Source organism: Buceros rhinoceros, unplaced genomic scaffold (assembly GCF_000710305.1).
Source record: "Buceros rhinoceros silvestris isolate BGI_N320 unplaced genomic scaffold, ASM71030v1 scaffold355, whole genome shotgun sequence".
In the NCBI taxonomy this organism is placed as follows: domain Eukaryota; kingdom Metazoa; phylum Chordata; class Aves; order Bucerotiformes; family Bucerotidae; genus Buceros; species Buceros rhinoceros.
In genome coordinates this window covers 9,095-24,461 of record NW_010410901.1, presented here as the reverse complement: position 1 = coordinate 24,461, position 15,367 = coordinate 9,095, and the positions used below count along the sequence as shown (strand labels likewise).

Sequence of the window (15,367 nt, the reverse complement as noted above, 5' to 3'; positions counted from 1 at the left end):
CTGGTCACTCTTTCCCCATAGGAAATCTTGCTAAGGAAGATAGTCTTATTTTTTGAAACATTTGCCATTGTCTAGAGTCTTTGTGAAGTGTTACTGGTGGGCATTTGGCCTGCTAATCCATACCCTACTGTCTCCTTGGGTTATAGGACTTAACTGACATAACCCTTACCCACACTGAGTTCCCTTTAGGGGTCTACTGGCTCTTTGCAAACCATTGCCCTGCTTGGCATGTGCATTTTGCTGGAGAAGGGAAGCTGTTTGTCCCAGCAACTCTGTTGCTGAAGCAGAGTGGTTTTGCAGGTAGGGCTGTCCCGTGTTTGAGCAGGAGGCAGTGCACGTATAGGGGAGAATGTGCAGGCTGGTATAAAAAATATTATGACAATATTGTGTGGTATATCCTGTATCTCTCAAGTTGTTACACATTTGTGACTGTGGTATATTCTGCATCATGAGTTTGGCATTTCTGTTTCTTTTGGAAGTATCTCTTTTGCAAAAAATGGTAGATTAAGGAACAGGTGTTTTAGAAAAACCTGTGCGATTATTCAGTGCAGTGGAGTCGAATGAAAATGGACCAGCTCAGAGGTCGATTTACTCACCTGGAAGAGATTTCCTATGTCTGGGCAGCATTTCTGAATTGATAAAGAACAAATTATTCCTTTGCTAGGAGAAAGCTGTCTGTCATGTTGGGGATTGCTCTCGAAGCTAATTCCCTTTACTTTTTTTAGAGGAACAAACACCCACTTAGCAACCTGAACTGTGGATAGGTGGTCGAAAAAGAGGCTCTGTGAATTAAGGATGCATCTTTCTACAGCTTAAGTACAGATTCGTTGTGCAGAAGTTAATCACGACTAATTTCCTTTGCGTGTTTGGGAGGAAGCACTAAGAAATACCTGAATAGTTATTGGTAACTTTAAAGTTGCGTTTCAGCCATGTAAGTTAGGATATTAATGCAATGTAGGCACACAGTGAGTCTTTTTGTAAGAGGTGATTCCAAAGGCACACGATGAATTATGGTTGCTTTGAAAATGGAACTAAATGAGTGCTCCCATAATTAATAGTTTCATCAGGTTGCTGGTTTCTCTTTATTTCCTGAAAGGACTGGGAATATTTTTTCTTTACCTTAGAAAATGCAAAACCTCTGGAAGGGGAGATGTTTCCTCCCATTTTTTGTAGGTTGTAAGATTTTTATAGTTTGTAGTAGTGTATTTCAGAACCATCCTGTTCTCACACCCTTGCACAGATGTTTTTTGCCTCTGGAAGCATTCCGTTACCTGTGGCATAGTCAGTCTTTAACTCATCCAGCAACTAAGGCTGGTATTTGGTTTTATTGAAGCTTTTGAAACTGAAGCAGTAGTTTGGAACTGTCTGTCTGTCATTGCTGCATTTGTAACTCCCCCTGCTGCTAACGTAGCAGTGCTAGGATATTTTGTGACAGTATATTTTGTTCATCATTAAGATACAATTTTTATTTTTGAGAAACCCACAGATTTTATTTTCCTGACATGTTTCTGATGTTAGAATGGAATATTTTTTTTGTTTTTTAACTGGCGAATTTGGAGTTAGAGGAGCCAGGCTGATAAATGGAGATGTGGCAAGTCAGTCATAGGGGAACTTTGATCCTGTTAGAACTAAGGAGTAAAGAAGCTTTGAAGCTGATGGCTCAATTCTCCTTAGTTAATATATGTAGCCTTTCCCTGCACCATCAGTATGCTGATGCTGTATGAACACAAGAATAATTTAGGTTGGAAGGGAGTTCTAGCTGTGATTTAGTCCAACTCCCAACTTAAAGTAGGACTGGCAAGTTTGAATTGCTAAGGACATTGTTTATGCAATTTTTTTTTTTAATATCACTGAACATCTTCTTCTAATGTTTGATTACCCTTCTGGCGTAATGTTTTTTCGTTATGTCTTATTAGAATTTCCTGTGTTGCAATTTATGCCTCTGTCTCTTCTTCTACACTGTGCATGTCTGAAAAGAGCCTGGCTGTCTGCTTTCCCTATAGGTAGCTAAAAAAAGTAAGAATATCTTTCAGCCTCATTCCCTTCAGACTTCCGAGGCTGAAGAAACTTTTAGCCTCTCCTGATCCAGCATGTACTTCAGCTCCCCTAGTAGTCTGCGTGGTCCTCTGCTGGGTTCCTTAGGTGTGGTGGTTTATTTCTTGTCCAGTACACAGTGCTCCAGGTACTGAGGACCTCAAGCTCTGAAGAGAGAGGAGGAATTGCTTTCTTTGATCACACTCTTGCTAATATAGCCCAGTATGTGCTTAGCCTGCTTTGCCACAGCGATATATTGCTGACTGACATCTAACTTGTCCACCAGGATCCTCAGGTCCTTTTCTACAAAGCTCCTTTCTGTTCACTCAGCCTGTCCTGTTCCATGGAGTTGTTCCAGTATTGCTGCACAGGGTTGTTCCATTCGAGGTGCAGGACTTTGCATTTGCCTTTTTTGAACTTGGTTCCTGTCTGCTTATTCGGGTTGTTCTCAGTAAGAACATGCCCTCCAGCATATTGACTGCTCCCTCCAAGTGGATGTCATCTGCAAACTCTCTGAAGATGTGCTGTGTGCCACCATTTAGGTTTTTAATAAAAACATTACACAGTATTGGCCCCAGTATCAATGAGTGAAGCACAGCACTAATCACTGGCTTTCGAATGTTTCTTGTACTGCTGACTGCAGCCTTTGAGCCCAGCAGGTAATTCAGTTTTCCACCCACCTTACACATGAAATATGGGCTGGATAAGTGAACAGTTTAGCTATAAGAGTACTGTGGGAGAGGATGGCACAGGCCTTGATGAAATCAAGGTAAACAACATTGCTGCTTTCACCTTTTCCTCTGAGCCAGTCATCTGGTCATAGAAGTCAGTGAAGTTGGTCAGGCAACCCCTGGGGAAATCTGTGCTTCCCCTGTAGCTGGAACCCCTTCCAGGAAGACTTGCTCCATAACTTTCCCAGAGACTAATGTCAGCTGGCCTGTAGTTCCCCAGGTTGCCATTCTTGTGCTTCTTGAAGATGACTTTAATATTTGCTTCCCCATCATCAGGTAACCTGTCTGCTCACCATGCTGCTTCAAGATAATACAGCATCTGAGTTACACTGGCCAGCTCCCTGGTCATCCTTGAGTGCATACCATCTGGTTGCATGGACATATGTCCAGTTGGCTTTACTGATCCTTAACTTCTTCCTCTGCTGTAGGTGTTGCTTTTACTGACTCTGCTGATGTGCTTGGGCATGTGGGAGGCCTGAGGGAAGACCATACCTGTAAAAACCCAGGCAAAAAAAAGTTGCTGACTGTCCTGGCCTTTTCCATATCCTTTATCACTAGGTCCCCTTGCCTTGTACAGGAGAAACCCACCTGTTCTTTAACCTTTCATTTGCAGCCCTTGTCGCCTTTCATTTTCTTGGCTAGTTTCAACTCTAGCTTCAAAATCTAAATACTATTCTTTTCGTAATCAACCGAATATTTCTACAGTTAAGCTTTTACACTTGTAACTGGTTTTAAAGTAGTCAAGCCAATTACTAAAGAGAACACAGCATAAAACCCAAATTATATTTTCTTTTTTACTCCCAGTTGCATCATATATTCCCTTTAGCAACTTCTGCTACTTGAAATCAGGGGAAATTTACATACACAACTCTTAAACTTGCCTGCCAAAACCTTTGTAGGTTTCTAATCTTTAAACAAGTTTGGGGGTAATGAAGGGAGTAGAACTTGAGGTCTTTGATGCTGCTCGGTGCTGTAGCAAATTTACTGATGGTTTGTTTGGAAACATCCTGTAACTTCTTGCAAGTATGAGTGATGAGGATAAATGGCTGGGCATTGGACTGTAAAGATAGTTGCATTATGCTAGGATGTTTTCAGTCCTCGGTGGATTAAGATTAAGGTTAGGTGATGAATTAAGATTTCTCTCAAATTTTTTTCCTTCATATTGCTTATATAGTTTTCAGGCAAGTAATAAGAAAGTTTTAAGTAATAAACTGAAATTACAGTCTGTGTTGAAAAGCTGCTGCCAGTGGGAGAGCGGCTGTAAACATAATCTTACAAATGATGGCTACTTACACAATTAGGACTACTATTTCTCAGTAGACATAGTGCCAAAGAACATTGTAACTGTGAGGTACCATCACTGTTGTGCTAGTGATATTCTTTTGTCCTGCTCAAGGTTACCACTTATTTTTTCCCCTTACAAGGGTGGAGAGGACAAAGCAGACTCTTTTCATGCTGACCTGTCCTTGTCAATGTTTCCATGAATAACTAGCGCTGCTTCCACCTCTTCTTAACAAAGAAGAACAGAGCCTCTCTCTATGAGGGGGGTGCTGGGGCGGGAATGATTGAACAAATGCTGGAAGGGGAAGTAAGAGGGTAGAGGCCTTGTTTTTGCAAGGGATGGAGGAGTAGAAAAGGGCATGTGCTGAAACATCAGCTTCTAAGCTTCCCTAGCACAGGTTATATACTCCACCGAGGGCAAGTTCTTGTTTCCTAGAGACCTGGACAGCAGCGCTTGCAAGGAGATAAAGCCCTGCATCCTGATACTTAGTTTGATAACAGTGATATACCAAAAGCAGTTTTGGTGCTTGGTGAAAGTCACAGTGGAATTTTCTATTGCTGATAATACAGAAGTTGAAGAACACTGATGAACTCTTACACATGGCAGAGCTGTGTAGCTGCAGCTCTGGCAGTTGCGTCCGATGGGTTTGAATTCACATGATATAAAAGTGTGGTGTTCATGCTTGCCACGATACCTGGGCTTCTGGACACACAGAAAGTAAATATAAGTATCAGTGAGTTTTGCATGTTTTGGGGAAACTTCTGTAGCTTGTTGGGCTAAATGTTAGGTGTTCAGGTTGTGTATCTCAGCTTTATTGAGAGAAGTGGTGCAAATGAAACACCCCCCCTTACTTTGCCTAGGGATCTTCCCCTATGTAAGGTAAGGTGGAGGATACGTATTTGCAAATTGGGAGTACAAGAGTCTTCGTGGATTAGTCGGTCTTCCAGTTTACCTAAGCAGTACCCACCTTTTTAGTCATTGTAGTGGGAATAGGCTTTTATAAAGAGATGGGATTCTTAAGAAGGCCCTCCCCTACATGAGGAGCATCATGAGGAAGAGAGGAAAAATGTCTTGTGAGAGGGTAGCTATTAGAGGAATTCGGTTAAAAAAACCTCACACAACATTGCTTAAAGCAATGGCTAGAACACTTTGTAGGTAACATAATCTGAAACACTGTAGATGGCAAGACTGCTATTCCAACATCAACATGAGAGATTTTTTTAGTAAAAGTTGGAAAAGTTTTTGACCGAGAATTATAATTATGAAGTAGAATTGGAAAAGCTGTGTATTGGTGTAGTGTTCAGATAATGTAAACATTGTGTTCACTTGCACATGAAGATCTGAAAGAGAACAGTGAAAGCCTTTATCCAAAGGGCAAAGTTTTTGATTTGTCTTACAGTACACTTATCAGCTGAAAATGTCTCCATGCATCTGTTCTTCAGCAACAGGTTAACACACCAACCAGAAAAACAGCGTCATGAACATGTTTTGCCAAAGCAGTCAAGTTGGTAGCTACAAACATACTATTCCTGTGATACTGCTGTTCTCTTGAGTGTTTTAAGTGAGGATCTACAGTATCATGACACCCCATAGGTGTTTGTGTTTTGGCATTAGTAAATAGTTATACTGCTCAAAACTCATATGGCTGTATTTTTAGATCAGGACGTCTGGCTTTGTTCTTAATGATTATTGTAACATTTGCCAATACTCTGTTGAATAAGCCTGCTTGATTCCATCTGATACATCACTGTTGAAAATCTTAGGTTTGCAGCTATTTGAAGGAACAGCATATATGTGTATATTCTCTATTCAACGCTAAGCATGACTTATCTCTCTTGAACAGCTATCAAAGTTAAACAAACGAAAAAGCAACCAATCAAAAAAAAAAAACCCGCTGTTATACTGTAGCACTCAAAAACAGTTCCCTTACAAGTAGGAGGTTTGTGGAAGAGTGGCACAGGTTTGGTGTACCAGAAGTATTTGCTTGTAGTTTAAATGCTTTATGTGTTTCTGTGGTTGGAAGCAATGAATTTTAAGTGTTATTTCTTTATATGTTTACATATGTTTTTAAATGCTCTTTTCTTGTAGTAGTCAAAGAAGTCCATCACCAGGTCCAAATCATACCTCTAGTACTAGTGCATCAAATTCAACACCTGCACCACAAAATACACCTGTACGGCCCACTTGTTCATTAACACCTACGCTAGCAGCACACTTCAATGAAAATCTTATAAAGCATGTTCAAGGCTGGCCTGCAGACCATGCAGAAAAGCAGGTGAGTACACTTGTGCTTTTGTTCCCCGTGAGAGTGCAAAATGTGTAGCTTAAAATCTGGCTCTCTTACACAGGTTACTTTTTCTAGGAATTAAAAGTATTTTAAAAACCCCTTAGCCTTAGCCATAAAAGTCAGGGGAGGGGGGGAAGAGAGATTAGGCCAGACTTGCAGGTTTTACATGTTGAGTATTTTCAGTCTTCCTTAAAGTACCGTGCTTTTTGAAATCCTCTGAGACAAATAGCTATCTTCATAACTGTTTTCTTAATGCCAAAGTTCTGTTGGAATTTACAAAGAATATAAATTTTAACCATTTTTTCTAATAATGATATTTTTTGTTATGTTGAAAATGTTACGAATTAGGTGACAGAGTTAAACTGCATGAGACTAGTCCACAGTTTGTGTCACTGAGTTGCTAGCTCTACACAGTGAAAAAGGAACTCTGCCGGGTTTGTTGTACCCATTTTTTAAGGATGGTGTAGACGGCTCAGACTGAATTTGGGCTATTTTTACATAATGGGAAATCCAGTAAAAGTATCATCCATATTTTATAACAAGCAGGATGAAACCTATCCTGTTGTGGTAATACAGGGAAACTGGATGCGTGTCTTGAATGCATGGAATGTATTACACAAAGGAGCCGTATTGGTTTCTGTGTCTAGTTCAGGTTCTCTTACTGTCAACCCTGTCTGACACAGCCTGTATGGGATATTAATCTTACCTAGTGCAGTTTGCTTTGGTCTTTGAAGAGTGGTTGCATGCTGGTTCAAGCCTGCACTGGAGACTTTTGGATAGGAATTTGCAAGATGACTCTTAGAAGTGCAGTCTAGACTGATACTCTGGGCTCTGGGGATCTTGTTTTGGTTTTTTTCGTCAATAAATTTTAAGACGTTACTAACCTGTAGTAACTCACTACTAACCTGTAGTAGTGAGTCAAACGGTTGAGCCGTTGCTATGGAACATGTGTTTAAGGAAATGGTGCAGCACAGACACTTCTTTCAGTGGCCTTGGTGTATAGTTTTGATAGTGTTATTTTCACTGTGTCCTGAATTGACCTATATCTTAATGAAGAAAATACAGATTTATACAGTTCATAGGTCACTTTTTTCCTCTATCACAATAGAGGTCATGTACTTGGTTGGATACTTTTACCTTTGTGCCAAGCATTCCATGCTGTATTGTCCTGTCTGCTCTTTCAGGTGATTTCATGTGACATTGGTGTTTATAGACTAGTTTAGAATAGTAACACTTGAGGGACTTAAGTCAGATATATGACCTAAATAAAAAGTGAATTAAAGTATTGGTGCAATATATAGTAAAAAAGGTAAGCTAGGTGAAAGTGGGGAGGCTAAAATACGCAGTGCCTTCAGTTTTCTAACCAGATGCTTAAATTGAAATCACAGCATCAGAGCATATGCCAGAGTAAACTGAAAAATAAATTAGGTGAGCCAGGACTGGCATGTGTTAAAGCAGTCGAATTTGAAGAAGTGTGCTGTGCAGTAATTAGTATCTAAAACAATGCTTGAACCGCTATCAGTTTTCTAGCAGAACTCATAAAAAGCAGTTAATATGGAAAATGGGAAAACACTTGAGTCGTGTGGTTTATTAGAAAATAATCAACATATACCTGTTTTATCTTAAAGAAATGTGAGGAACAGAATTGTAGGTGGTCTCAACTCAGAAATTATAGAGGTACTTTGAGTAGGGAACAATATCTAAGTGGAAAAAAATGATTAATTTACCTTTTTACAAACCCCTGAAAATAAAACCTCAATAATAGTCAGTATGGACATTTTAGAAAGACTGTTAACACCTTTTAACAAGAATCTTGTATGCAAAAATGATTTTAAGGCCTTTTAAATGAGACTACTTTAAGGAGGGTGACCAGCCAGGTTAAAAATAAGTTTTTTGAAAGTTGTTACTGATAGTTTGCTATCAGTCTGAAGGCTTCAGAGATGTCATATGGGAGACCACGTTCCTCCTGAACATCAACACACTCCAGAAAAGAAAAATTTTGGTGTAGAAAATCAGAATACAAAGGGCTTCCTTGAACTGGAGAAATGCCAGAAGTTGATGAAGACCTATGCTAAATACCATCATTTTGGGGAAGGAAAAATCACGTATATAAGTGCTTAAACAGATGTTGTGGATTAATCTCAGTAGACAGCTAAACACCACCCAGCCGTTCGCTCACTCTCCCCCAGCAGAATGGGAAAGAGAATCTGAAGGGCAAAAGTGGGAAGAAACTCCTGAGTTGAGATAAAGGCAGCTCAGTAAGTAGAAGGGGTGGGGGGAAGTGATGCAAAAGCAGTCGCTTACCACCAGCCAACAGATGCCTAACCAGTCCTTGAGCAATGGGAACCCCTTCAAAACTGCGCACGCGCACACACGCCCCTACACCCTTCCCCCCAGTTTTATTGCTGACCATGACATTGTATGGTATGCAGTATCCCTGTGGTCAGTTTGGATCAGCTGTCCCAGCTGCATCCCCTCCCTGCCGTTTGTCCACCCATGTCCTATTTGCTGAGGCAAATAGTTGCTGGGGGAGTCAGAGAAAAGGAGAAGCTCTTGGTGCTGTGTAAGCACTGCTCAGAAATAACTAAAACGTTGTGTTACAAATGCTGGTTTGATCACAGATCTGACACATAGCACCATATGAGCTGCTATGAAGAAAACTAATTCTATCCTAGGCAAACGCGGTACAGGAAAGAATAACATTGCTCAACAGTAATATTGCAGGGAAGGATAGATTTGAAACAATTTTTTTTCGGTGTGCCACTTGCAAGAAGTCCTTTTTCTTTATTGCAGTGTAATACACAGGACCTCAGAGTAATTATACTAGTCTCCTCCAGTTCAGTGACAAGACTTTAAGAAATGCACAGACTGGGGATAGGTCATGCCTTTGAAATTTATGTTTCTGCTTGTCTCCACCTGGCTAAGTGAGGGTATTAAAATAAGAGACTTTGTCTGGAAAGGAACGACTGAAGAGGGTTGTAGAGATTTGGGTTTGTTTGTTTTTTTTTTTTTTCTGTATAAAGTAGCTGGAAAGAAGATGGTGTATTCAATTATTTTTGTCACTAAGGCTTAATTTAGGTGGGAAATGTAAGTCTAATATTGAAATAGTGGACGGAGAATTAACTTTCAAGGTGATTGGGTAAACATTTGTTAAGATCAAGGAAACCCAAACCATCCCTGCCCTAGCATGGGCCTGGGTTAGACAATGTCTTGGCAGCCAGTGTTGTTAATTCCTGATTCTAAAGGGGCTGTTGTTACTTCTGGCTTAATACTCCAGTTCAAAGTTAGAGTGCTTTGCTGGTTTAGATGCTGTCATCCAGCAATCCTCTCACTGCAACCAGTGGTTTCCAATGCATGATTCAAAATCCTAAGCTTTTTGTGTAACCATTGCAGGCATCAAGATTACGTGAGGAAGCCCATAACATGGGAAGTGTCCATATGTCAGAAATTTGTACTGAATTAAAGAATTTAAGGTCTTTAGTTCGAGTATGTGAAATTCAAGCAACTTTGCGTGAGCAAAGGTAAGTGTGTGCTCTTTGTTTATTTTCAAAATGGTAATTTTCAAGGTGGTATTAGAATTCCCATTCTGGCGTTGTTTTGCATGAGCTGTATTTACCAATGACTTTGTAGACATGCTAATACTTGCCAGGTTTGCAAGCTGTCTTCCTTGGGTGCATTGTACCTGTTTATCACACGGGTACCTCTTAGTCTCTAATGAGCAGAACTAGATATGCGACTTCACAGAATCATAGAATGGTTTGGGTTGGAAGGGACATAAAATATCCTATAGTTCCATTTTTTTGAAGGAACAAAAAATACCCTATACTCCCACCCCCCCTGCCACTGGCAGGGATACCTTCCACTAGACCAGGCTGCTTAAAACTCCATCCAACATGCCCTTGACCACTTCCAGGGAGGGGGCATCCACAACTTCTCTGGGCAACCTGTTCCAGTGTTTCATGAAACATCCTCATTGTAAAATAATTCTTTCTTCTATCTAATCTAAATCTCCCCTCTTTCAGTTTAAAAATGTTACTCCTTGTCCTATCACTAAATGCCCTTCTCAAAAGTCCATCTCCAGCTTTCCTGTTAGGCCTCGTTTAGGTACTGGAAGGCTGCTATGATGTCTCCCCAGAGCCTTCTCCAGGCTGAAAAACCCTCACTCTCTCAGCCTGTCTTCATGGAGAGATGTTTCAGAACTTCTCTGGGCAACCTGTTCCAGTGTTTCATGAAACATCCTCATTGTAAAATAATTCTTTCTTCTATCTAATCTAAATCTCCCCTCTTTCAGTTTAAAAATGTTACTCCTTGTCCTATCACTAAATGCCCTTCTCAAAAGTCCATCTCCAGCTTTCCTGTTAGGCCTCGTTTAGGTACTGGAAGGCTGCTATGATGTCTCCCCAGAGCCTTCTCCAGGCTGAAAAACCCTCACTCTCTCAGCCTGTCTTCATGGAGAGATGTTTCAGCCCTCTGATCATTTTCGTGGCCCTCCTCTGGACTCACTCCAGCAGGTCCATGTCCTCCTTACTCTGGGACCCTAGAGCTGAACACAGTGCTCCAGGGAGGTCTTACAAGAGCAGAGTAGAGGGGGAGTCACCTCTCTTGACCTACTTGCCATGTTTCTTTTATTGCAGCCTAGGATACATTTGACCTTCTGGGCTAACAGTGTACATTGCCAGGTTTTGTTGAGCTTCTTGTCAACCAATACACACAAGTCCTTCTCTGCAGGGCTGCTCTTAATCCCATCATCCCCCAGCCTGTATTGATACTGGGGATTGCCCTGACCCAGGTGCAGGACCTTGTACTTGGCCTTGTTGAACTTCACGAGGTTTTTGTGGGCCCACCTCTCAAGGCTGTCAGGGTCCCTCTGGATGGCAGCCCTTCCCTCCAGCATGTTGACCTCACCGCTTAGCTTGGTGTCATCAGCAAACTTGCCAATCCTGCTGTCCATGTTGCCAAGAAGGACTTTAAACAGGTTTTTTATGTATTATTAGTTAGAAAAAAATACCTTTCTAGATATATTTGTGCATTAGGAAAAACTGATTAACTCACACTAGTTCAGCAAATTTCTAGAATTTCTGACCATACACGATGCGTAGTTACACGATGCATGGTTTATACTGGTCTTAAATACTACAGTTTGCACGAGACGTTTTTTAGGTCTAAAGCCAGAGCAAGCTTGAACAGGTCTTGTTGATACCACAAGCTAAGGAAGAATTAGTGTTTGTTATTTAGGTGGGAGGTATCCGAGAAGATCTTGGGATTCTTCAGTGAGATGTTTATTACAGCAAAGCAGACTTCTACTTCTGAAGTCAGTAATAGCAGGTGTCTTGTGTATTACTGAAGCAATACACAACCATGTTGTTGGAAGATTGAAAAGCACCAGTAGTCATGATGCTGAATCTACTCTGTTTCCTTTTTGAATTGTTATCCTGTCTATTAAGTCACACTACAGCTTGAATACAGTGATTTTGAGTTACTGGTTTAAGCTGTTTTGGTAGTGTTGCATGCTGTTTACATAGCTAGCTTTATCCTAGAAGCTCTTGCATTTTCTCAGTAAAAGAATCCTTTAGTCAGAAGTAGATTATAACACTGTAGTCAGAAGTAGGCTATACAGTATTTGTAAATCTTTCCTAATAAAAAATCAAAAATACCCATTCTTCCTGAAATTTTATTTTATAACATCATTACATAAATTGCAGTTTCTCTAGTGTATTTAATGAACTGCTTGGTTACTTACAGATTTCATTTCCTGAGGTTTCTTTTCTGTCTCTGGGTGCACTTTTGATCTGAAATAACAAGTAAAATGTCATTGTTCAGCTCACTAAATTGCATCTTGTTTCTTGTACGCGGTGTGTCCTTAAGCTGTGAGCGGGTAATAATGATTATGACTTTGAGTCTGTGATAACACGTGTCTCTTATTCTTGCTGCAGTCACAAAGATCTGGAGTACATGGCATAAGTAACAAGTTGGTGGGGGGAGCAAAGGATGGGATTATCAAAGCCAGTACGTTTGAATGTTGAAATTATTTCTATGCTTTTGCACAGAAGAGAACTATTTAAATTTGTTCTAAGAGGGAACTTCCTCTCTAGGCAAAGCAAATATATTATTTTAACCATAAATGACAGCATGTGAAAAGGCACTTCTCACTGACTGATATATTTTGTATGCCCACGCCTTTTAAGTTTAATGGTTTTTTCAGTGCGTCTATCTTAATTGTTTTTTGCCTACTTTTCAGTACACAATTAATTTTAACTGAACTGGGCATATACTTGAAAAGTGTTCTGCAAAAGTCTGCTGAAGTGGATGCTTTTTCTGGATCAATTGAAGTTGTTTTGGACTTTATAGAATACATAAAACTTCAACTTTCCCTGAATATTTTCTTAATTCATTCACATGCTTGCATCACACTTCAGCATCATGAAAAGTTGTTTCAAAATATTCTTTAAAAAAATCTAGGAAGCAGTTTTGTAAAACAAGTGTTCATTAATCACAATAATTGTTTGCCAGCTATAGAATCACAAAATCACTTTGGTTGGAAAAGATCTTTAAGATCATCAAGTCCAGCCTTTCACCTGGCACTGCCAAGTCATCATTAAACCATGTCCCTCAGCACCGCATCTACACATCTTTTAAATGCCTCCAGGATTGGTGACTCCAGCACTTCCCTGGGCAGCCTGTTCCGGTGTTTGACAGCACTTGCAGTGAAGAAATTTTTCCTGAAGTCCAATGTAAATCTACTCTGGAGCAACTTCTTTTTGTCCTATCACTTGTTTTTCAGGAGAAGAGACCAACCCCCACCTTGCTACACTCTCCTTTCAGGTAGTTGTAGAGAGTGATGAGGGTCTCCCTTGAGCCTCCCCTTCTCCAGACTAAACCACCCCAGTTCCCTCAGCCACTCCTCTTAAGACTTGCTCTGCAAGTCACCAGCTTCGTTGCCCTTCTCTAGACACACTCCAGCACCTCAATGTTCTTCTTGTAGTGAGGGGCCCAAAGCTGGACACAGTATTCAAGGTGTGGCCTCACCAGCGCCAAGCACAGGGGGACAATCACTCCCCTGCTCCTGCTGGCCGCACTACTGCTGATACAAGTCGGGATGCTGTTGGCCCTCTTGGTATCTTTCACTGAAATTGTAGAAGTACTTGTGTAGATACTTATTTACTATAATATCTCTGTATAATGGAAATGTTCATACTAATTTTTTCTTTTCTCTTGCAGGATACTATTTTTGAGGCAACAAATTAAAGAACTTGAAAAGCTAAAGAATCAGAATTCCTTCATGGTGTGAAAAGTTGTAAACAGTTGCACATGGTTTTGAGTACAGGAACTATTAAACTGATGCCCAGTCTTAACACTTTTGAGCTGCATTTGAGTAGACTTTGGACCGTTGAGCTGGGCAGAAAAAAAGTTGACATGGGGAAGGGGACAGGAGGGATTCAAATTCAGGGGAAAGATACAAGAATGATTTGTAAAACCCTTGAAATGTAGATTTCTTGTAGATGTATTCTTCACGTTGTAAATATGTTTTGTAGAGTGAAGCCATGGGAAGCCATGTGTATCGGAGCTTAGACATCCAAAACTAATCAATGCTGAGGTGGCTAAATACCTAGCCTTTTACATGTAAACCTGTCTGCAAAATTAGCTTGCTTTTTTTTTTTTTAGTTAATTTATCGTTCAGAAATCTTGCATTTCCTAAAATTCAATGCAAGCGCCAGGCGATCTGTGTCTAAGGCTGCAACAATTTGGGTAATGTACAAAATATCATGAAACAACTCTTTCCACACTTGCACCGAATCGAGAGCAGTGCTTCTCCATTTCTGTTTTACAGAGAAAATGTTTTTCATTTTCTGTGTTCCATTTACCCGTGAAATCCTAAATCTGATTTTATCATTTTTTTTTTTTTAATGCTTCTAATTTTCTCTTTTCTTAAGGCACTGTTGCTATGGCACTTTTTCTATAATCTTTTCATTCCTGTGTACAGTAGCTTAAAATTGCAGTGATTGAGCATAACCCACTTGTTTGTATAAATTATTGAAACGTATTTCCATTTGCACCCTGTAAGAATGGACTTATAGTACTGCTGGGCATGTGTGCTGAAAGTACATTACTTGCTCAAATATAAGGAGATAGCCCAATGAACATGTTAACATGGTTGTGGGAGGGGAAAGAAAAAAAAAGCTAGTCAGATGTGAATTGTATCTGTTGTAATAAACATGTTAAAACAAAGAAACACTGGTTTTCATTTCCTTTGATCAACACAAGTTAAAATTTGGTCTGTTTGGGGACTCTTTATTAGAACTGTTCTTGTTGAACATTTTTGTACTTAATTCCTCAAGGGAGGTTTTGTTTAAAACTTGTAAACAGGAAAATGTGTATAAAATATTTAATGAAATATAAAATTCAACAAGAATGATTTAAGACACCTCCCCAACAGTTGTCATATGTTAATTCCTGGTTTACCTGTCTTGATATTATGACATTTCATTTCGAAGGATGTTTGTGTTGTAGCTAACTGTTTAAGTCTGGTGCTGACTGCTGTTCTTAACCATCACAAAACGCTGAATTTGTGTAATTGGAGCAACCTGCCGTTTGAAAATGGTGGCAAAGCTCAGCTTTGTATATTGTTTCCTAAAGTATATTAAAAATAAAAAAGAAACTATTGCTACTACAAAATACACGTGACTTTTTCTTTGCTTAAAAACAAAACCAAAAAAGTAGTGATGGCGGTACTGGTTTAATATCTGCAGAGGTGTATATGCTACAGTAGTCTGTTAAGTAACAAAGATTGTAGGTGATGGGTTTAAAAAAAACTTCATGATAAAGGTGTTGACATGTGATGCTACATGTTTTGTTCCTACCACATACTGTCTTTCAGCACCAGAAGCGTTGATTGTTTTTTATTTTTGCTTTGTTTCATGTGGGGTAGGCTTGGACGGATTTTTAAAATCAGTTTTTCATCAGTGGAAACTGAGTGCTTTGTTGTAATGAGACATTGCAGATGGAGCGAGTTGAAATACCTTAACTAACAACAAC

The 15,367-nt window shown here is 39.9% G+C and overlaps 1 protein-coding gene across 2 annotated transcripts in view; it reads left to right on the top strand.

Annotated features, from left to right (window-relative positions):
* The window catches only part of WAC (WW domain containing adaptor with coiled-coil), a 61,755-nt gene extending 47,003 nt beyond the window's left edge, over positions 1-14,752 (top strand). For both annotated transcript variants that reach the window (XM_010135756.1, XM_010135757.1), the window contains 3 exons: positions 6,136-6,322; positions 9,728-9,855; positions 13,553-14,752. In XM_010135756.1, coding sequence (XP_010134058.1) covers positions 6,136-6,322; positions 9,728-9,855; positions 13,553-13,622 — 385 coding nt within the window. In that variant the 3' untranslated portion in view covers positions 13,623-14,752. The remainder of the gene's footprint in view (positions 1-6,135; positions 6,323-9,727; positions 9,856-13,552) is intronic.
* Positions 14,753-15,367: the final 615 nt, after the last annotated feature.